This window comes from Microtus oregoni, unplaced genomic scaffold (assembly GCF_018167655.1).
Source record: "Microtus oregoni isolate MIOR12 unplaced genomic scaffold, Mior012 000007F_ref0000211, whole genome shotgun sequence".
Lineage (NCBI taxonomy): Eukaryota > Metazoa > Chordata > Mammalia > Rodentia > Cricetidae > Microtus > Microtus oregoni.
In genome coordinates this window covers 3476858-3499181 of record NW_024543066.1, presented here as the reverse complement: position 1 = coordinate 3499181, position 22324 = coordinate 3476858, and the positions used below count along the sequence as shown (strand labels likewise).

Below are 22324 nucleotides of genomic sequence, written 5' to 3'. Positions count from 1 at the left end.
ATGTCTCTGTTTTCTCAGCCTTTATCCTGTAGATGAGTAAGCCCAGGTCCAGACTTCTAACTAGTTGTGAGTTATCCCTTGAGGTTTGGAGCAGGAAGTCTATGATTAGCAGGCTTGCGTGGTGTTGTCAGATTCTTAGTGCCCATCTTTAATAGCCCCAATATTCTGGGAGGAGCTCGTTCTGTCTTTGATCTGCAGGAGTTTGACAGACCTGTCATTGCTACCGTCGTGGACACTCAGAAACAAACGGGGCTTCTGTTTCTGAGCCTGTTCACACGTGTGAGCTGGAAGCTTGGATTTTAGCCCCCGCACAAATCCTCAGCAGCCTTTTGTCTCTGGACATGCTACTTCTTGTTCTGCATCTGCGACAGTGACTGAAATTTGCAGACCCTACAGGGAGAACCTGTGTGACACTGTTTGTCATAGAGAGAGCGAAAGGTCCTTGGTGTCACCAGTCTCTCGGTGTGTGTGAACCATACCAAGCAGGCTACATGACAGGCCCTGTCTTGGAAGGAAGGGAAAGGGCTTGTGCACATTTAATCTGCACTGCATCCCCACCTGAGCTGTGCACCTGGCTTAATTTTCTCAACTGTTACAGTTATCAGCAGTTGCCTGTTTTGTTAGAGAATTTCTTCTGATATCCTTCACTCTCTCTGGAGAAGCTTTAAAACCAAGAGAGGAGGCAGTCATACACACACACACACCACACTACACACTTACCCTGGCACATTCACATATCACACACACACACACACACACACACACACACACACACCAGCACAGCACATGCCTGCATACACATCACATGCAAACTCATCCCCTCATATACTCACACCACACTCTTACCCTGGCACACGCACACACAATCACACCACATACTTCACACTTACACCACACATGCATGTACAGATATGCACACATGTGCACACCCACCATCATATACATATGCTTATGTGTGCTCCAACACATGTGTGAGCGGAGGGTTCTCAACCTGTGGGCAGCAACTTTCAGGCAGGTTGTCAAATGATCCTTTCACAGGGGTCGCCTAAGACCATCAGAAAACACAGATATTTACATTATGGTTCATAATAGTAGCAAAATGACAGTTATGAAGTAGCAATGAAAATAATTTTATGACTGGGGGTCACCACAACATGAGGAACCGTATCAAAGGGTCACAGCATTAGGAAGGGTGAGAACCACTGATTTAGAAGCTAGAGCATCAGTTGAGGTAGCTCTCATTGCTGTATCAGTGTTGACCTCTTAAGTTGGCATCTTAGCGTATCCTAGGAAATGAGGAAACAGGGTATCCCCTCGCTCCTCTTGTTTGCCAGGGTCCAGGCTGTGGTTAGAGGTGTGGCAAGCCAATTGCCCTGTGGAAGGCCTGCTTTCCTTCCCATCAATTGGACTGTGGTATTAACATCCTCCTATGGCGACGTCTGAATCTCAGCTCTTGCTGGGCTTCTTGGTTTCTGTGATGTCCACAGATACACAAGTCTTTCCATCTCTGCCAAATGAGGACCTGGCTAGAAAGGGCTAGTTCATCCAAATGTCCACTTTCAGTAGAATGTGTTAAAACTGGACAAAGCAAGTTGAACTTTGTCTTATCCAATGACTGGAGAAACAGCCCAGAGAGGTGAACTGAACTCTAAGAGTCACATAGCCAAGATTCTAGTTAGGACAACCAAGGTCTTTTCATTGCCAGTCAGGAGTCCTTCTCAAGAGTCTTGTGAATTATTTTTGACTTAGTACAAATCTACTACAATAGTTTCGGCAATAATGTATCTGGCTACTTCCTCTTAATCATCCCTAAGTGTCTGACCTTTGGGGTCCACTAGACATTTCCATCCAGTCGCAAAGAGGCCTGACAAGCTACTGTGAGTGTGTGGGAACGTCTGTGATTTGAGAGCCATCTTCTACACAAGCTGAAGCTGACCTTAAGGAAGCTCCCTTAAGGGCAGAAAACTAAGAAGAAAATTCAGTTTTGCAACTGATTTCAGGCTTTCAAGTACTTTGCCCTAAAATTCAGTCTCCAATTCCTCCTTCATCCTGAGGGTGTTGGAAACCTTACTGTTCTGTTGGTCACTGACTTAAGACCCTGGTGTGTTTTGTGTACTTTCTATATTCCTTTGGCTGTGAATGGGGTAGCCCCAGTGAAGCATCGCTTACCTGCATAGATATGTTCTTAGAATAGAGAGTCCTCTAAGGGGTCCAAGAGACCAAATGTAAAACTTAAGCTGTCAATATAGCAAGACAACTAAGCCCAAAGTACTAGACTACATTATCAGGGTTCTAACACAGTGCTTCCTTCTGGAGACCCTAGATGGGGCTACGCTAAACGCTAAACCCTAAACCCTATTTATTTGTCTATTTTCCAGAGGGAGGGCTTGGGGTGCCTGTGTCGCTATCCATGGTTCTGACAGTTCAGGGCTCCACCATGGAAGCTATAGTACCCCGTCCGTCCTCTTCAGAGGAAAAGCATCCTTGTGATTTTCCTTCAATCTTCCTTTTCACCTTGATTTTCAGATGTGGGTTTCTGTGTCACCCCATCAGTGACTGAATTATTCCGCGCTCTCACAGTGAACACAGCATTCATGCATATCTAATGCTGTCACGCGAGCACTGTTTGAGCCTTTGATATTGAGCGTAATTTCCGTCATCCTGTGCCTGTCACTGAAGACTTGCTCATCTCACTTGAGATAAGCGGGTCTTCAAGGACTGGCTGCTGACAGGGCAGGCACTTTGCCTGTTACCACCGTGCGGGGGGCACCCAAGCATCAGAGCCAGGTTCCTTGTGTAGTCTCAGGTCTGTGGGGAGGGGGTAAACCATCTTCAGCCTGCTTTTAAGTTGTCATGGTAACTTTGACTGAAAGATGCTCACTCTGATCTGTGGCATAGAGGGTAAGGGTGTTGAGCCACCTTTAGCTACTGATTTCTCTCTCTCTTTTTTTTTTTTTTGATTTTTTTCGAGACAGGGTTTCTCCGTAGCTTTTGGTTCCTGTCCTGGAACTAGCTCTTGTAGACCAGGCTGGCCTCGAACTCACAGAGATCCGCCTCCCTCTGCCTCCCGAGTGCTGGGATTAAAGGCGTGCGCCACCACCGCCCGGCTCTGATTTCTCTTTTTGAGGAAAGTCCACCTTTGTGCTCTGACAAGAAATTCAGGAGTGAATGATCTGATTGGCAGAGTCAGTGAAGACACATTCAGAACTCCTCTGAAGGCCTGGTAGAAATAATACTGCCACCACTGTCTGCTGCTAGTGAGGCCAAGCTAGTGACGGTGACTTGTGGTCTGAGCTAGCAGCTTCTGTGTTGCCCAGTGTGCACCCGCAGGTGTTCACAGTTCTTTGTAGCTATTGATCCCCATGCAGGAAGTCTGTGAGGCAGATGCTGCAATCCTCACATATTTAATATTTGAGACCATAGAGCACAGAGGAGCTGAAGAATCTGCCCAAGGTCACCTGCATCACTTTAATGCTGGTTGAGTGGGTTCTTGAAGTCTAAACAGCGCTTAGAAGTAGGAAAGTTTGTTCCCTGGTAAGACTGGCTTTCAGGACAATTATCAAGCTTCAGAGACCATGGGGTCTTCTTTCTTGAGCTTCGAGGACATGACTGGTGTGCTCTCAGCCTTCTGATTGGTTAGTGTTTTCCAAGAGGGTCCAGTCCTGAGCCACATGCCAAGTAAAAAGCATTCATTTCTGTACTGCCACTGTTCATCTCCACTGGCAGAGAGTATGGCCTGGAAGTGACTTATGGGCTGTGATGGCCTAGGAGGTGATAGGAGTGGATGTACTGGCATGGTTAGGATGTGTGAAAATACTGGGTGCCTTGGCATGCTTCAGAATAATGCCCATGGAGGAGTGACAGGAGAGAAGAGTTTCATGCACTGGCACCGTGCCCCGGTGCCCCTCCCACCGCAGCGTGTCTCTGAATTATCTGTGAGGCGCAGCTGCTTAACACTTTGGCTTCCTTTTTCTCCCTCTTCTGTTTCTCCTTTCTCTCCTTTCCCCCTCAATCCCCCTCTCCCTCCATCGCCCCTCCATCACTCCCCCTGCATTGCCACTCCTTTTCTCTTTGGATTTCCCCTCCTGCAGCCCTCACATGGAGACAAAACTTCAAATCCTGAGGTCCTGAAGTGGATGAATGACTTGGCTAAAGGACGGAAGCAGCTCAAAGGTGAGTGTCTCTTCTCTCAGCCAGCCACTGGTCATCCCAGCATAATGTCCGGGGCCATTGCAAGCCACTTCCACCCGGGCCTTCCTGAGCTTTGGTTTCCTGCTTCATCTGGGGTTCTAGCTGAGATGACGGCCCCTGGATCCAAACAGCATTCAGGCCCTCTTAATAAACCTCCTACAAGAGAGACCTGGGGCCTCCAGCCAACCTGTGGGGCTCTAACCTCCCTGGTTACTAGATTGTGGGAAGCAGAAGTTGCCTAAGAAGTCATCCAATCACAGTTGCACTGCCTAGGTGACTGTGCCAAGCCCGGAGGGCAAGTCCTATGACTTGGAGGTATTGAGCTAGGCAGACGACTCGCCTGCCTCCCTGGCTCTGCATCAGTTCCTCTTCTTCCTTTGTCCCTTTTGGGATGATGATGTATTATGAATGCTGAGGACAGTCACTGTCCACTCATACAAGGTATTTTCTTTTTCCTTTTGTTCTGTCAGTTCTTAGATATATGGGCATTGGTCCAAATTTCTGGACATTTCATGATTAAGAACTGGAAAAGAATAGTAAATTATGGTATTTAACTGTAATGATGTAGTGTGTTTATAAAAACACACAGCGTTTAAACTCCAAGCTAGAACTTGGCATGGAAGCTCATGCCTGTTATTTCAGTATCTGGTAAGTTGAGGCAGGGGCTACATAGTAACTTGCAGGCAAGCATAGACTACAGTTAGACACTGAGTCAAACAACAACGTAAATCAAACCCAAAGCCAGAGAACAAAACTATTTTAAATAAAGAAAATGAGCTATATTATATAATTAAAAATCAATATAAATGGTCTTATTCGACTTCCCCTTCCCATGTAATGTTCTGAAATGCAATTCCATGGTAGGTCCAAGATTATTTTTATATTTTCATTTTGAATTGTCTGGGGTTGCATAAAGCCATGTTGTTAAAGAGATGGGCTCTGGATTTTGGAAGCTAACGTTAGGATCTGGAAAGATGTCCAGGGTTTTAAGAGTGCTTACTCCTCTTCCAGGAGACCCCAGTTTAGTTCTTAGTACCCACACACTGCTTGTGATGCCACCCAGTTCTAGCTCGCGGGACTTCTGAGGTCATCTTCTGGCCTCTGTGGACCTTTGCACTCACATAGCAGAACACACACACACACACACACACACACACATTAAATCTTTGGGTAAAAAACGTTAGACAAGAATGTGAAGTGTGTCAAGTTGGGGCTGGAATTCCCAATGCCCCTCATCTCTTCTGCTTTCTCAGGTCTTTGTATGTCATGCATGACGTAAGCACCTGCATTTCCAGAAGTCTTTCTACATACACAGCTTTTACCATGCGTACCCACAAACTACTACGCATAGAATTTCAGGTGCTACAGTGGGCAAGAGTGGAAATCAGGGGGCTGTGCCTTCCTCCTGACATCTGCTGCAATCCAAACCCGAGTTCTTGTCTCAAGGTCGTCCTCCCCAGGGAAGCCCAGCCTCTAGGGCTCTGTCTGTGTGGCCCATTGAGTGCTTATGATATACTGGTTATGGTTAAGGCTGACTTCGCCGGCTGGAAGTCATCATTAGCATTGCTCCTGCCTTGGGCAGAAATTCCTGAGAAGCTCTGTTTTAAATTGGACTAGTGAGTCCTTCCTGCTGGTGGTAACTCAAGGCATTTCTCATAGAACTAAAGCTGAAGCTGTCGGAAGAACAAGGGAGTACCCCCAAAGGCCCCCGGAGAAACCCACCCTGTGACCAGCCTCCAGTGCCCAGAGAGAATGGCAAGTTGGAAGCTGTGGGTCCTGAGCCAAGCTCCTCTGGAGAGGAGACGTCAGATGCTGCGGTGATGGAGAAGAGAGACCAGACTCCTCTCCAGGATGATGTGAAGGTACCTTACCACATCGGCACAGGGGTGGTGGTGGCGAGGGCGTGGTGTTGGCCATCTGTCAGAGTAGGACTTGCCCGCCATTGTCACACCTTTAGAAGACTGTTGAGCTCCTAGGGTTAATGGCTGGCTGTGACCTAGGATGTAGTGGTGTGATTCTAGGATGTGCTACTTCCGGAGGAGGTGTGTGCTGGTGGAAGGTGGTAAAGACAGGAGGAGGTATTCTGGGCTCCACCAAGGATGTAAATAAACCCAAGTCTAGGGTTTGATTATATTACTGGTAAAGAAAAGTGCCAGTGTAGGCCCTTATATGTTGGAGTGTGATAAAGAAAGGCGAGGCATAAAGTCAGGGTTTCATGTCCTAAGAAGAGAACTGTGGTTTCTATGGAGTGATAGATCTTGGAACTAAAGATTTCAGCTTTACGCATCTTAGTTTTGAAATCGGAGACAGCTGGATAGAGTTGTCAGTTAGGTATTAGGCTACATAAGCCTGGGGCTTAGCCGGAAAGATTACATTTTATAAAGAAAAGCAGAACTTACCCTGGTAATCCCTCCTCTTGTTGCTTATCTGTGCTTCCATTTCACTTAGGCCAAGGGAGCTTTCTTGAGTCCCTTCCCTATCAAAGCTGAGGCTCACGTGGTTGAGCTTTACTTCCTGTGTAAGAGCGGCAGTCACCTTGTCACCTCTAAATTAGATTATTTCCTGCCTCAATCCATCACATTTCTTGCACAGAAGGACTATCAATTGTTCATAGCATCATGGTGTCTATCCATAATAGGTACTGCATGTACATCTACTGAGTGAATGTCCCAACGAACAAATGGATGACATTTGACTCTGGAAGGAAGTCTTGTTGAGAAGTATGATCACTTTCCCTATTCTGCCATACATGACCTGGTCTTAATAAGGTGGGACTATTAACCAGCTCTCAGAAGGCCTATATGTCCCTTGTTAGTGTTTCACTCTGGGACTTGTGTTCTGCAAGCACACATAGGACCAGAGTCACCTCCCTCATCCTTTCACCCTTACATGTGAAAAAGAACCAATGTGTTCTGAGTCATAAAGGGAAGTCAGTGGTGGTTGTGTCATTGGCTGGTATGTTGTGCTTCCCATACGTCCACCCTGCCCCCCAACATTCTAGACTTTGATGATAGCCAGTGGATAACTTCTGTGAACATGTACACACTGAGGTTTCCCAGCCATTAGTATTTCCAAGAGTCTTGGTTGTATTTTATAGTTATCTTATTCATATCTATATAAACATCTTGGTCCGTGTCAGCATCCCAATGGTTGATTCATCAACATCCTCTGACTATACTTACCTCCGAATAGTCTACTCGGCTATTAATTCATCAGTGGATTAATCCACTGATGAGGCCATTACCCTCATGATCCAGTCACCTCTCAACAGAGCCACTGGCTGGGAACCAAGACACAACACAGGAGCCTTTTTGGAGGGACATTTTATATCCAAACCATAGTAGTAAATGATTGATGGACAGTCACACATTTCCAAAAGATCTAAATGATTGTTCTATGAGTTCAGGTGAATCAAGATAGAGACGTTATGTCTCAACCTTCCTCCTGCTTCAACCCTTTAATATAGTTCTCATGCTGTGACAGCCTACCCAACCACCACGTTATTTTCATTGCTACTCCAGCACTAATTTTGCTACTAATTTTGTTATGAATCATAGTGTCAATATTTTTGGAGATGGAGGTTTACCACATGGGTCATGACCTACCTGAGTGTTTAGAAGTCATCCTTGCATAAAATGGCAAAATTCTTTTACTTTAAGCAAAATATCTATTGAGTAGCTTAGTGAGTGTCAGAAGCCACTACAAACAGACCTAAGAGCTCTACAATAGAGCCGGGGCCTTTTAGATGGGGGCTGTCTGTAGTGGGATGTGCAGGCTTTGATACCATATTCCGGTACTGCTCCAGAGAAGTGTAACCAGAGGGAGGCATACGGTTGTATAGGGTCGATACCAACAATGAGTTCAGAGACCACGGCGGAACTAAAGGACATCTAGCCAGTTCCCTGCTTCCTCAACAACCCGTGGCATGTCAGCTCATCTTGCCAAGTTCAGGTTCTTAAAGCTTGAATGGGTAGATAACTTTCCTCTGGTCTTGCCATACACCTAAACCACATGAACTATTCAAATTTCCGTGGTGAGTGATTCTCCCCTCCTCCCAGACTTCTGGGGAATTTCTTGCCTTGGTGTTATAGTCAGAGCTCATACTGAAGCTGAGAACCCCTACAGAATAGCCTGCTTAGTTCAGATATTGTCACTCAGACATTTTTCCCCCTTTATATAGAATTTTTTTAAAGAGCTAATCACTGGAAACAAACCTATTTTCTGTTCCTACTTCTGCATATTGCTGGCTACCTATACTCCAAAAAATGCTATCTTTTGATTTTAGTTATGTACTAAAGGAACCACATTGAGTAAAATATGGCTTGCTGATAGTTACTGTTGCCCATATAAAATAGCTAGAGAGAGCTGTCAAGGGTGATGAGCATTGCTGTCCAGGTCAGTATGCACAGATAAATCCCAAAGGTTTATCCTTCCCTCCCTCTTCAGTTAAATGGAAAAGGAAGTGAACTCAAACATAATTTGGTCGGATGTGTTGGCAGCTAGCTCTCTCTGTCATGCTAAAAATTCTTTACTTCCTATGCGGCTCCCATCCTTAGGAGTGGCATTGCATCCTGAGAAGTTGGCATTTCAAACTGTCACAAAGTGGCCAGCCCAGATGTTTTCTCTCTGACCCTGGTCAGGAGGTTATTTAGGAAAACTCGAGAAGATTTATCCATCTGCTTGTTTCTTTCCCCACGGAACAGCTGCTGTGGCCTCTTTCTCAGGAAAGCACAGCAACTTGAAATGCAATCATTCCTCCCCCCCTCTTCATCCCCACAAATGAGCTTTCTCTCAAGGAGGTAAGTGAAACACTGACATTTCTCTCTCTGGATAGGGAGGGACAGGAAACGATGATGTTTTTAGTTTTAGGAATCAAGGGCCTTCAATATTTCTCCATGTGTGTCTGAGGCCCTCATGTGGGCTGGCATCACATGCTCGTTTCTCTTTGGGGACTAATCAGTAATGATCCAGGAGTAACAGCACTAGCATTAAGAGGACTTGAGTTGATTGTACGCACACTGCAGTTTTCATCTAGTATCTGGGGCGGATCATTTTCTAAAGCAGCGTTCTCATTCTTGATGATTTTCATTTTCCAAGGTTTCTTTGCATTTGTGTATTTAAAACATTTTATTTTTAATTAAAATAGTCACACCATCATCTCCCCCAACCTCAGTTTTTCCCACGATGTCCCTGCCTCTCTCCTGCTCCCTCTGAAACTCACAATCTCTTTTTCTTGCGCCGTGCATGCGCGCGCGCGCACACACACACACACACACACACGCACACACACACACACACACACACACACACAATATGCCAAGTCCATTTAGTGTTGCTTATATGCATGTTTTTAGGGCCAACCACTTGGCCAATTTGGGGGCCCGTCCCGGGAGCAAACTAATTCTCCCTCAATATTTGTTAATCGCCTGTAGCTCTATCTTGGGGTGGAGCCATATGAGATTTCCCTCATCCATGCTGGCCTATCAACAAATGTCATCACTGCCCAGGTCTTGTTTAGGCAGCCATATTGTTGAGACTTCCTGGGCGCAGCTTCCACCTTTTATCTAGAAGATAGAATTTGGCAGCAGATGTCCTGATTGTTTTTCCCTTCTGGGATTCTCTTAGAGTCTGGAGAATATAGTAGGTAGAAAAAACACAATCAAATTTCAAAAGAGACCAGTGTTTAAGTACATTGTTTTGCCAGTGCTTCTGTAGAATATACATCCCAGTGAGGTACTGAAGGGAAATACTATTTTAATGCTTTCTGAACTTATATTTATATTTTTCCTCTTAAAATGTAGTGAAATCCATGGATTACATATTAGCAGGATGTGTGTGTCTGTGTGTGCACGTGTATGTCTGAAGATGTTAAGAAAATGTTGAAAGAGTGAATTTGGCTAGAAAATTAAAGGCCCTTAAGGTTATGAACCAAAACTAAAAGGCCCTTGCAGCAAATTATCTTTCTCTTGAAAATACCAATGAGCCTGAGGTTACAATCTGGGGTTTGTGTATAAATTCATATAACATGATAATATATAGATAGGCAGTGGTGGCGCATGCCTTTAATACCAGCACTCAGGAGTCAGGGGAAGGTGGATCTCTGTGAGGTTGAGGCCAGCCTGGTCTACAGAGTGAGTTCCAGGACAGCCAAAGTTGTTACACAGAGAAACCCTGTCTTGAAATGCAAAGCAGAGAGAGAGAGAGAGAGAGAGAGAGAGAGAGAGAGAACTAATAAGTAGAGTTCTTTTCATTTAACAATCAGGATAGGGTTGTGGCAGATAATGGTGAGATGCTAAATATGTAGTGGTATCTTGGGCCTCAGTAAGTTTTCATTTGGCAGGTGAGAATAACAAAGAAAAGTTAAGGTCCAGATAGCAGAGTAGAAAGGTTCATAGAAAAGGAAGATCAGCATGGATCAATATGGCTTGTAGCTGCCATGGGTATGGAACATCAAAAGTGTCACCAGGGAGCTATTTTGTCTCAAGTCTCAGGAAGGTCTGGAAGGCAGAGCTATTTAGCCTGTTGTCGTGTGTACTTCCATAAAAGACCCATGGGTGACCGTGGTGAATTTTCCCCTCCTGTCCCCTGCCCTGATGAGTATCAACCATTGGCTAAAACTAGAGCGACAGCTGTACGTAATGGGTATATAGCAGATTAATGCATATATAGTATATGTATATATGGAGCAGGGCTTGGGGGACTAGGAAGAAGATGGGTTTGGCCGCTTTGGATAGATATGTGGATAAGCAGCAGAGAGAGACATTGAGTTTTTATGTGAACCGTGACCTGCTCCGTGGTGTGTAGGGCTGGGTCCTTCAGCAGATGGGAACAGAAGGCATTAGTACACTAAGAGGTTTGGCATTGTTGTGGTTAGAACTTCAGTGAGCCAATTAAAAATACCTGTCTGTCTTTGGAGCAGCATGGAAGGAACTCTAAAACTCTAACCCCTTTGTTGTGTGGGTAGGAAACTCAGGATTCAAAGTGTTTTATCTCAATTCACTAAAGTTTTTTTTTTTTTTTTTTTTTTTTTTTTTTTTTTTTTTTTTTTTTGGTTTTTTGAGACAGGGTTTCTCTGTGGTTTTGGAGCCTGTCCTGGAACTAGCTCTTGTAGACCAGGTTGGTCTCGAACTCACAGAGATCCGCCCGCCTCTGCCTCCCAAGTGCTGGGATTAAAGGCGTGCGCCACCACTGCCCGGCCACAATTCACTAAAGTTTTTGTGAGAACTAACTAGTAAGACAGTATCCATTCTTCGTATGTAATAATGGAGGCCTGGACATAACGGGTATTTGTGAATGTAACCACAAACGTTCACATAGCATAGATGTTTGAAAAAAAAAGTGATAGGTCTTGGTTTTCACCTTTAACCCACTGCTCATGTTTTGCAGACTTGTTCACAAAGCCTTATGGCCCAATTTTCTATACTCACCCCATTCTTTATGGGATTTTTTTCTAGCCCCCCTCCCCTAAAATATTTCTTCCTTTTTACTCATTGCTGTTTAAGTATTGGGATCCTCTGGGGTTTCAAAACATGACTTTTGAGGGGCAGGGGAGAGCTGCTGGAATATTGTCTTAGGGAATAGACTATAGCTCGGTGGTAGAGTGCTTATCTAGCTTGTACAGGTTCTGGGATGGATCCCCAACACGTGGTGGGTGCAGGGAGAATATTGACCGATAAAAGAATACAGATTAATTTTGTTTTTCAGGTAACTAAGCAGGACAAGAACCTCATAAAACCTCTTTATGACCGATGCAGGATTATCAAGCAAATCTTGTCAACACCGTCCCTGATCCCAACGATTGTAAGTAAAGACGGCTGCACGATTTGGAAACCTTGATTGGCACCTTGCACCTATGCTGTTTAGCACTGGGTCATAGCAGCACAGATGTTACCAAGTGGCCTCCCTAGCTGTGTATTCTATGACCCCACAAGCTTCTGTCATCTTCCCTAACCCAGTACTGTGCTTAACAAAGATCTCACAGGAACTGCTATGAACTAGAGCATACCAAACTTGCATGTGTGGGGCTACTCTGAACATAATTTCACTTTTTTGCTTTCCTGTTGAGCGAGCAGAAAAACACAATGAGTTTCAGGGTGGCACTATTAATTTTTAACATAGCTAGACAAGACAGAATGTCTCCGTTCTGTGTGTGGCGGTTAATAAAACTGGCAGTGTACTCTTTGAACTACGAAGACGTTCTTTTGGTTCCATCTGATCACACTATACTAGATATAAGCAAATTTATCTCAATAAATAGAAGTACTGAAACTGAGGCTATTTTTAAAAAATAAATTTATAGGCAGACAGAAGTACCACACATTCCACTCCATCGGTTTCAAAACAGCTACTCAAGATATCAGTATAAAAAGCAGCAAATATGAATTTAAGTAAATGGATATGAATTTGAATCTACTTAAGTATGTTTATAATTCTGTATTTTAAAGGATGTTAGGAGAATGATAAATTTTGTCTAAAATGTTCCCTTTGAGGAGGAAGAATAGTTTAAAGGGGAATATGACTCTTTTTTTTTTTTTATTGAGAAAAGGAAAAAAAAGTTTCTGCCTCCTCCCAGCCTCCCATTTCCCTCCCCCTCCTCCCACCCTTCTCCCCCTCCCCCCACTCCTCTCCCCCTCCCTCTCCAGTCCAAAGAGCAGTCAGGGTTCCTTGCCCTGTGGAAAGTCCAAGGTCCTTCCCCCTCTGTCCATGTCTAGGAAGGTGAACATCCAAACTGGCTAGGCTCCCACAAAGCCAGAACATGAAGTAGGATCAAAACCCCATGCCATTGTCCTTGGCTTCTCATCAGCCCTCATTGTTCGCCATGTTCAGAGAGTCCGGTTTTATCCCATGGTTTTTCGGTCACAGTCCAGCTGGCCTTGGTGAGCTCCCAATAGATCAGCCCCATTGTCTCAGTGTGTGGGTGTACCCCTCGTGGTCCTGACTTCCTTGCTCATGTTCTCCCTCCTTCTGCTCCTCATTGGGACCTTGGAAGCTCAGTCCAGTGCTCCAGTGTGGGTCTCTGTCTCTATCTCCATCCATCACCAGATGAAGGTTCTATGGTGATATGCAAGATATTCGTCAGTATTGCTATAGGATAGGGTCATTTCAGGTTCCCTATCCTCAGCTGCCCAAGGAACTAACTGGGGACATCGCCTTGGGCTCCTGGGAGCCACTTTAGGTATAGGGGAGCACGGAAGCACAATTCTTAGTTAAGGGAGCCACCTTAGGGTTGGCAAGAGACTTGAGCCTAGAGTGAGAATATGACTCTTACATTTCAAGAAAACCTTTTTTTTTTTTTTTGCTGTCAAATTACCAGAAAGGTTAAGGAGCAACTTACAGCTTCTTTGGCCGTCTAAGGGGCCTCTCTAAACTTGAGCATCCTTACCATCCTCTGTATTGACTGTGGCCTGCTCTGGGTCCGAGGGAACAATTTTGGGATAAGGTGTCTGTTGTGCATCTTGCTTTAGCCTGTATTTCTGCTGTGAAGCTGGAGTGCAGGAGGTCTGGGGGAAGGGAGGACCCAGTTGACTACACAGTGCTACCTGGGCCGTATCCCGAATGCCTGTCTGAATTCCTTGGACCAGCAAATATAGACAAACTTGGGAAGCACTGTAGCTCAGCATGGATATATCTTTGCTCCACAGGTTGTTAACGAAAATGAGCAAGGGCTCTTGGTCGTTTCTATTCCAGTTCTTAGCAGCCTTATGGGCTGCTGGCTTGTAGGCTTGTCTACTGGCTGTAGGCTTGTCTACTGGCTTGTAGGGTCTTGCAGTCCTCTTAAATGCTCAAGAGACGTGTAACACTCTGTGACTATTTGACTCTGCTTGTGACAAGCAGGAGGAAGAGGACTCCGATGAGGACTGTCCACAGAGAAGCCAACAACCTTCTTTACCAGATCCAGTGTCCCGTCTTCCTGTTGGTGATCACCTCACCTACTCTGAGACAGAGCCTATGAGGACCCTCCTACCAGATGAAAAGAAAGAAGGGAAGCAACCAGCTCTCTCCATGTCCAACTTACACGAGGCCACTATGTGAGTGAGCAGCCTGGGTGTGGCCTCTCAAAACCCCTGGCGTGGGTACCTTGCCTGCACATTAACAATTCAACATCTGTTCAGGGACTAAACTGTGTTCTCCCGCAGAGAATAGAACTGAAAGTGCCTTAACTGGAAACTACAGAAGGCAGAGCTGTAAAGAGCCACAGGAAAGCCCTACACATGCCATAAGTATTGATGTGCAATTACTTCGATCCTACTTTTCTGGTGTCTTGGCACTAGTAACCCTTGTAACCCTTAGATCTTGTAACCAAAGATCTGGTCTTTGAATATTGGACCCAAAGGAGTAAGATCCTTTGTGGGTCAACAGTGGCCAGAGCCCTTCTTTTCTTCCCTTTCTTTTCTTATTACATTCAAAAGACATAGTGTTGCAGATGGGGAATGGCCTTGACCACCAGTCAGTGAGTGGGGCTTTTCTTTTCTCAGTCAGGAGATGTCTGGACTTGCCTTACTATTCCTGTTATCCAGTGGTTGGCATATGTTTTGACCTTGTGGCCTTTTTGGTTTGCATGTAACATCCCACACTATGAGGTCTTCTTTAACATGCTTATATGTGTGTCCCAAATGGAAATGAGGTAAAACCAAGGACAATACGCAAGTTTAGCTTGTTGGGAAAAGAGAATATATCTTTCTTTCTTCTCTCATTCTCTCCAACCTTTGGGTGGTCGTTGTAAAGAAGTCATTTCTAAATTTAGGTGGGTGGGGGCATTTTTGAAATTGATAGACTTGACTTATAGAGAATGCCTGTATATAAACTTCAGTGTTCAGTCTCTGAAAGGATGGATTCTACCACAAAGTAGACTGCAGTGGAATGTCAGTCCTTCCCTGGGTTCAGTTTCATTCCCAAGGGCTTTGTCCTTCTCCCCTCACTCTAAGGACATAATATTTTCCCTCTTGTCTATCTTTACAAACATTGGTGTGTATTCCTTAGATGCCTTCTCTGTCCTATCATCTTCTTACCTCACTGTAACTGTCACCATTTTTCACAGCAGATGCAGTACGCTGTCCTTTTCTGTGCCCATGACACTGTTCATGTCAGGGAATACTAGGCTTATGTGCTGCGTCTGTACTGGGGCCACATTTATAGTGTGGGCCACGCTTACTCGGAACGTTCTTCCGTGATCACTCCCCAGTCATTCTGTGCCCAGTTTGCTGATCTAATGCAGCCGTAATCGCTCAGCCAGGCTGGTGCTCAGTAACGGCAATTGTGTTTCACCTGTCACAGGCCAGTCCTTCTTGACCATCTCCGGGAGACCAGGGCTGACAAGAAGAGGCTACGGAAAGCTCTGCGAGAATTTGAAGAGCAGTTTTTCAAACAGACAGGAAGGTAAGTGTGGGCAGAGTTTTTTATGCCAGTATTTCCTAAAGGACTACAGTTCAGAATGAACTCTGCTTTTGTAGGAGAGGGATAAGATGTCGGTCCTAGCTGAAGACCGTGTGTTTGGACAATGCAGTACACCATGGTAACACTGTGAGGGATGCTTTCTGGGATGTCGATGTTAATAGCTGCCAGGTGTTAGCATCAGTCTTTGCAAAGTGACAGCCGAGCTCTGAAAATGCTTTAATGTCTGAACTTCATCCCAACTACCAAAATTAACTAAGCTTAAAATGTCCTTGATTTTTAGCCCTTGTTCTAAGATTTTTAGTTCCACAAGTTATTCTCCAAGTATTACACGAATGCTTTCCTTCAACGTCCCCTCTCGCCGTCACCACCCATCTCTCTTTTATTCCAGGCTTTAGTCAAAAGTTCATAGCTATTTTTCTCTCCCTGAAATATTTAGTTGGACCATCTGTCTTCCTATGTTTTTCTGTCTCCACCCAGCTGTTACTATACCCTCTTTAATTCCCTGTAATTTTCAGTGTAACCAACAAAACTGTATCTGTAGTCAGGTAAGGAATGTTAGTGTCTTTTGGAGACGAGGCAACGTACTTAGCTGTCCTCAGTCTCTGTTTACACAAACGAGGTGAGATTCTCTGTCTCCTTGGATAAGTTAGGAAGCCATGACTGTGACGTGGGGCATTAGTCTTAAACACCCCACCCTCTGCCAGGTGTTCCCAACCTGCCGCAACTGCCAGAAGATTGTAATGCAAATGGCCCAACAACAACAGAACAAATAAAATTACATATTACAATACTGTGTAATGGCAAAAGGTTCGGTGTTCTTACGAGCATATCACTCTCCCAGAGTCACAGAACTTCCAAGTGGCAGAGCTGAGCTGGAAGGTTCTTCCTACCAACCACACCAGCTTGGGCATGATTTCCCAACTGCCTTTCGATCGTGCCTTGCTGTCATTTCCTGTCAGCCCACAGGCTGCCGTGAGGGTGTGGTACTGTGCTAGAGCACTTTGGGACATCCACGCTTAGCCTGCCTGCATCACTGTCTGAGAGAGCTTTTCTATTTTCCAGGGCTCTCCGTTAGCAATGGGCTTACTAGGTGAGAAACTTGTAGGTATACAAAGTAACAGGCTGGCTAGGTGCTTTGAGTTCATATGTGACTTACATTAAAGTATTAAAGTTATCTTTAAAATGATTCAGTTGGAATTTTTTTATTCTGTCAAGTATTTGAGTTGGTTTCAGGATTTCAAATCTTAGCAGGCAGTGCATGAAAAATAAGTTGCTTAGGGTTTAGACACATACAGTCTTCTCATTACCATGAGTTGCCTGAAGAATGACATTTTTACCTGTTTGAATACAGGGTCTGCCTTAGAGTATGAGAGGTTCCGGTGTGCTGGCAGTCCTGCCTGTAGGATCTATCAGTAGTAGTATTTGGCATGCCTTTTAGCATCATGGTGGCTTAACTGTTCTGCCTGTTCTTGGTAATAGCCATTGATTGTGTGTATATAAAAATCTATTCATCAGCATATATCTGAGAAGGAATTTGCAGAAGAACATGATTGCAATTTATTCATGATTTAACTGCACTCAAGGAGCAGCTTGTTTTACTGTACGTATAGTTCCTAAGCCTACGTTAGATATGTCTGTGCTTGCTTGCTCCATGTGAAGTAATGCGCCCTCTTGTGGTGATATGTCATTTAATAGGAAAATGCTCATTTATTAAAACTGAACTCAACCAGTTGAATGGCAAGGAAATAGACTTTAATATTTTTTTCCCTCAGACTGTTACTACTAAGATTTAACCACCGATAAAGCTAAAATGACCATGGGAATGGATTTTCTCTACATTTAGAAAGACTGTAAACATTCATAATAATAGAACACGAGAACACATAGACTGTGCATGTACCAAAGTTATGCACTGGTACACAGCCCAGTCTTTCAATTGGTGTGCAAAAGATATTGCAACTGAAACTGTGTATATGTTCATATGTATGGAGGCAAGAGGACAATTGGGATTGTCTAAGGATCAAAACTTGTGGGTCCTAAGGATCGAACTCAGGCCATCAGGTTTGGTAGCAGCCACCTTTACCCTCTGAGCCATCTCACTGGCTCCAATTTTGACTATGTAGACTTATGGATTCCGTCTGTCAAGGAGAAGCTCAGAAGCTCTATGCACAGCAGCAGAAACAGGGTTAACTGCTGGGAAACATTTCAAGTTTATAAGACGGCCTCTGAAGGGTTTTGTCACTATAAATTTATGGCCTATTTGTGCAATCAAATATCTGCAGTATTATCAGGATGTTTTTTTCTAAAAAGTTTTCACTGTAAGAGCCGAACATTTTGCACAGGCATGGAACTCTGGCAAGAAAGAGGATGAGCAGAAAAGGGATTCCTCAGAGGGGGCTCTAGCCTGTGTCTTTTCACCTGCACCATTGTTCTGTGCCTGAGCATGGGACCTCACGTTTGCTACAACACACTGGCAAAGGGTAGTGTTACTTAAAGACATGGAGCAGAGATTGAGGCTAAAGGGATGTAAAGAAGGCGCGCGCACACACACACACACACACACACACACACACATATGCACACACATGCATGCACCATGTGGACATTACAATCCCCTGTCAGTTATGAAAGGACATTTAATGACCCGGCTCATGTATCTACTAATAGACTGTATCTTCTTTTCTGCAGAAGTCCACAGAAGGAAGACAGGATGCCAATGGCGGATGAGTACTATGAATACAAGCACATAAAAGCCAAACTGAGACTGTTGGAGGTCCTCATCAGCAAGCAGGACGTGGCCAAAACTATTTGAGGTTTGGCTCTGACCAGTTCCACCCAAGATAAAGTCAAGTTTATTTTCCTCTATTGTTCTTGCTAAGTAGTTTTGATGTACTGAAAACTGAGCACTTTAGAGATAGTATTAGCTGTTTTTACAAAGGAAGAGCTAGTGTAATCATACACGAGAAGGGATTTAAATAGAGAAATAGTAGGTAATATTGGGATCGGTAAAAGCATTCACCCTACTCCACACAAAACTCAAATCCACAGTCAAATGTAATTGTCTCAAAAAAATCTAATATCTTGTCAAACCTAAAATAACACATAGGCAGATTACCTGCTAGGGAAGGTTTATTCGTGCCCAAAGATTGACCTCATTGATGTATGGAAAAGAACAGGGTTTAAATTAACTGTGAGACAAGGAAAACTTCTGCTCTTCATCCAGGGAGAAAAACAGCTGTTAAGAAGGTAATTTAAACGAGACAACATCCACTACCTTGTCCTGTATGTCTGTAGACGTTCTAAACACCCTAAAGTACACCCGACTGTGTCACTAATCTCTTACTTCTACATGAAAATAGTGCATTATCTGATCTGTTATTTGAACAGTTACATTTCTGGTTACCAAAGTTCATTTGGATGGCATGTACTTTGTGAATTATCTTTGTCTATAACTGACAAATGTTTATATTAAAATAAAATATTAAAAATTTAAAATAGGTATTTTGGATAGGTGTGTCTGCAGTATAATAACTCAATGTGACCATAGTATTATTGATAATTTTCTTGTTTCCTACACTAAGATTATATAACTATTTTTCCATTGGAAATATGCATCTTTCCTAATGTTCCAAGGTCTGTACTTTATAAAGTGAAACAACTTTCTTGAGTTGCATTCATTCTGCACAGGGTCAAAAGCTTGGAAATCACCAAGACACCTTTTATTTACTTTTTAGTGATCTAGCTTTTTCTCCATTCATTTAAAACACATTTATTGGGTTTGGTTTTTGTAAAATCAAGTAACAGACATTTTCTCACTTTCAACTTTGTTCCTATTTCTGTTTTCTGTATTTTTAAGCATGGTGTTGAAGAAACTCAGATTTTTTATATTGCTTGGGCAGAAAAAGATACTGATTCCAGAAGCGGACTATATCAGAGGCATATTGTTTTCTCTGTAGTCACCTGATGTTTTAAATCTTTGATGAATCAGAGTAGCGGCCTTCATAAATTTGTTTAATTGAAGTCATCTACTTGTAACAGGACAGATACACAACTATTTAAGGTTTACAAATTACATCTTTGATAAGGGAAATGGTTTCGTGAGCTGTATACAACTGTTATTAAAATGTAACTATATTCTATATGATTGTAAATATTTTATACAACATACAAATAAAATATTTTTCTATTATATTTATTATGTTGAAGCACAGTAACTTTCCTGTTAGCTAATATAAATAACATAAATAACACTGTCAAACAACAAGGTGGAAGTGCTGGCAATCTAGGCTTTAAGATTTAACTCATGCTGCAATTACACCTTTCATGCGGTTTGGAGTTATCCCAATATTTATTCAGTAGATTAAATGGATGCATATTTAAACACCATTTAGAAGCCATTATTTTGTACTTTGCTAAAGCGGTCTAGATAACTGTCTTGTTATGTTTGGCATAAAGGAAACATAAAAGCATTGCAGCATCTAGGCAAACAAAGTGTCAGGACAACCTGGGGACATCCTTGGAAGTGGTGGACAGAGTGGGCCAGAAGAGACACAGAAAGGCTCTGAATGATAGTTTGCTTTTTGTGACAGCGGCATATGCATGCTTCAGTGGGACATCTGGTGATGAAAATGAACAACAGAGGGCAATGCTCCTATGGGAAGACACTGCAGGGGAGGGTACGAAAGTGGCTTTAACGTCCAACACTGATGTTACAGGTTTTGCAGCTGGGGTCTTTCTTTGCATTTGCAGTAGACAAACTCATGAGCTGATGACCAGTGATTTCTGCCACGGTGCCCAGAGAAAGAGCCACGGGGTCAGTGTAAATGACTTCTAAAATGACATCCTGGGCGTGGTGGTACACCAGCGCCCCATCTTCTTCCGTACAGGTCAGAAACTTATTATCCTTGGAATTGAGTTGAGGAAGGCGCTGCTTACAGAATTCATCTCCTGGTGATCCCACAGGGGCAATGACAAGAATCACATAATGATAAGCAGTGTACATACAGTAGAAGTCCCCAAAGTATAAGTTAGTATTGGGGTTGAAAAGTTTTTCTGCTGCAATCTCAAACCTGTATCTTCCATACGGTGAATCCTGGGGTGGCTTCCCTGTGTTGAACTCAGTGCTGCAGCTGAAGAAGATGCCTTCTAATTTCCCACTGATGGGTGAGCCGTGGCTGCCACTATTATCCTTGACAGAAGGCTGCATGGCATTCCCATGGTGTTCTCTGTGGGAGAAAGGAGATAGCCACTGCTCAGTACAATAGTGGGAAATTTACTGATTTACAGATTTGAATAGCACAAAAATCTCTACCTACTGTTAAAGACTTGGAAGGCCTGACTTTCACCAGACTGAGGGTAATATATCTTTTGACAGTACTTACCACAGCCTTGGACCTAAGATAAAGATGATCTACAAGCCTTGGAGGTCCTTAACAATGAAATAAATTCCCTGGACTGACTGAAAAACTGAACTGCAATTAGAAATCTTACAGGTGAAATTATCTCCATTTGAACTTCAGGGGTTTTATAAGTGACATTAAAAAGAAAACTAAGTATTGAATATATGAACACTGCTAAGTAGAACTTGGTTTAAATGTGTGCTATCTACCAAGGATTGTCCATCCTCCTCAGAGACCGCAGGAAGATCTCCATTGTGCTCTGGTCTCAGACTACAGGAAGGTCTCCATCTTACTCTGGTTTGAAGACAGCAGCTATGGTGTCAACTCTTGGAGTCTCCTGTCCTTCTGGGGTACCTTGTGACTGTCCTCTCCATAGGATCCAGTACCTTCAGTGCTAGACTGTGGAGTTACTCCCTAATGAGCCACAGAAGGCTAGACCACTGATAGCAGGGACATCATTGCAAGGCAAATCAGAGACTACCCTTCACTTCTGTGATCAAACTCAAAAGCAACTAGCCTAATGAGTTCAATATGCCATCTGAATGATGTCAGAGTGAAAAATTGTTCTTACTGTTGATGTTTCATAGAATTTTAACTTTCTTCCACATGCACAGACTGAGAAAAATGAAATAGAGTAACTCCAAAGGAAAACAATCCATAATATATGAAATGCTTGAAAAACAAATCAAAGTGAGGATTCCAAGGAAACTCATTAGAATCCAGATAAAAAATGCAAGACAACAAGGAAATAAATTTCAATGCATAACAGATTTTCCAATAAAATCATGAAATAGAATCAATCAGAAACATTGTGCAAAATACTTAATACAATGGCAAGCTGCCAAGATACATGAGGATAGAATTTCTGAACCTAGGAGGCCTTGCAGCCAACAAAAGAATAGAACAAAGAAAACCTGTAAGATTTAAGAGATATGGTTAAACAAATGTTCTCATCATACAAATTTCAGAAGTTAACGAAGTGGAATTTATTTTTTTTGAAGAAGTAGTTTTTTTTTTTTTTTTTGAGACAAAGTCTCTCCTTGAAGCCCCAGGTAGCTTCAAGCTGAGAATTTCCCAACTCAGCAACCCAAGTGCTGGCACAATACCACACCTGGCTGAAGACGGAATTTCTACTGCCCTGGTTTTTATTACACAGTGTTTATCAACTGTCATAACAGAATGTTCGTTATTGACTGCTGGTCACAGAAGACCCACAGGTCAAGTGATAGTACATTCACACTACAGAAGACAGACAGTTAAAAAACCTGTTAAGGTGTATATTTTAAATGTAAATTGGTAAAACTACTTATTAATGTGAAATATTATTTATTAATGTGAAA

At 43.3% G+C, this 22324-nt stretch overlaps 2 protein-coding genes across 6 annotated transcripts in view; one reads left to right on the top strand and one right to left on the bottom strand.

Annotated features, from left to right (window-relative positions):
• The window catches only part of Fam13c (family with sequence similarity 13 member C), a 98338-nt gene extending 79766 nt beyond the window's left edge, over window positions 1-18572 (top strand). For 3 of the 5 annotated variants that reach the window (XM_041655673.1, XM_041655669.1, XM_041655671.1), the window contains 6 exons: window positions 4092-4173; window positions 5851-6053; window positions 11896-11991; window positions 14023-14219; window positions 15466-15567; window positions 18274-18572. In XM_041655673.1, the coding sequence (XP_041511607.1) occupies window positions 4092-4173; window positions 5851-6053; window positions 11896-11991; window positions 14023-14219; window positions 15466-15567; window positions 18274-18397 (804 nt within the window). In that variant the 3' untranslated portion in view covers window positions 18398-18572. The remainder of the gene's footprint in view (window positions 1-4091; window positions 4174-5850; window positions 6054-11895; window positions 11992-14022; window positions 14220-15465; window positions 15568-18273) is intronic. The other 2 variants (XM_041655670.1, XM_041655672.1) reach the window with 1 other exon arrangement.
• A 124-nt stretch (window positions 18573-18696) lies between these two features.
• Phyhipl (phytanoyl-CoA 2-hydroxylase interacting protein like) overlaps window positions 18697-22324 on the bottom strand; it is a 35974-nt gene continuing 32346 nt past the window's right edge. The window contains exon 5 of the mRNA XM_041655674.1: window positions 18697-20810. Coding sequence (XP_041511608.1) covers window positions 20276-20810 — 535 coding nt within the window. The 3' untranslated portion in view covers window positions 18697-20275. The remainder of the gene's footprint in view (window positions 20811-22324) is intronic.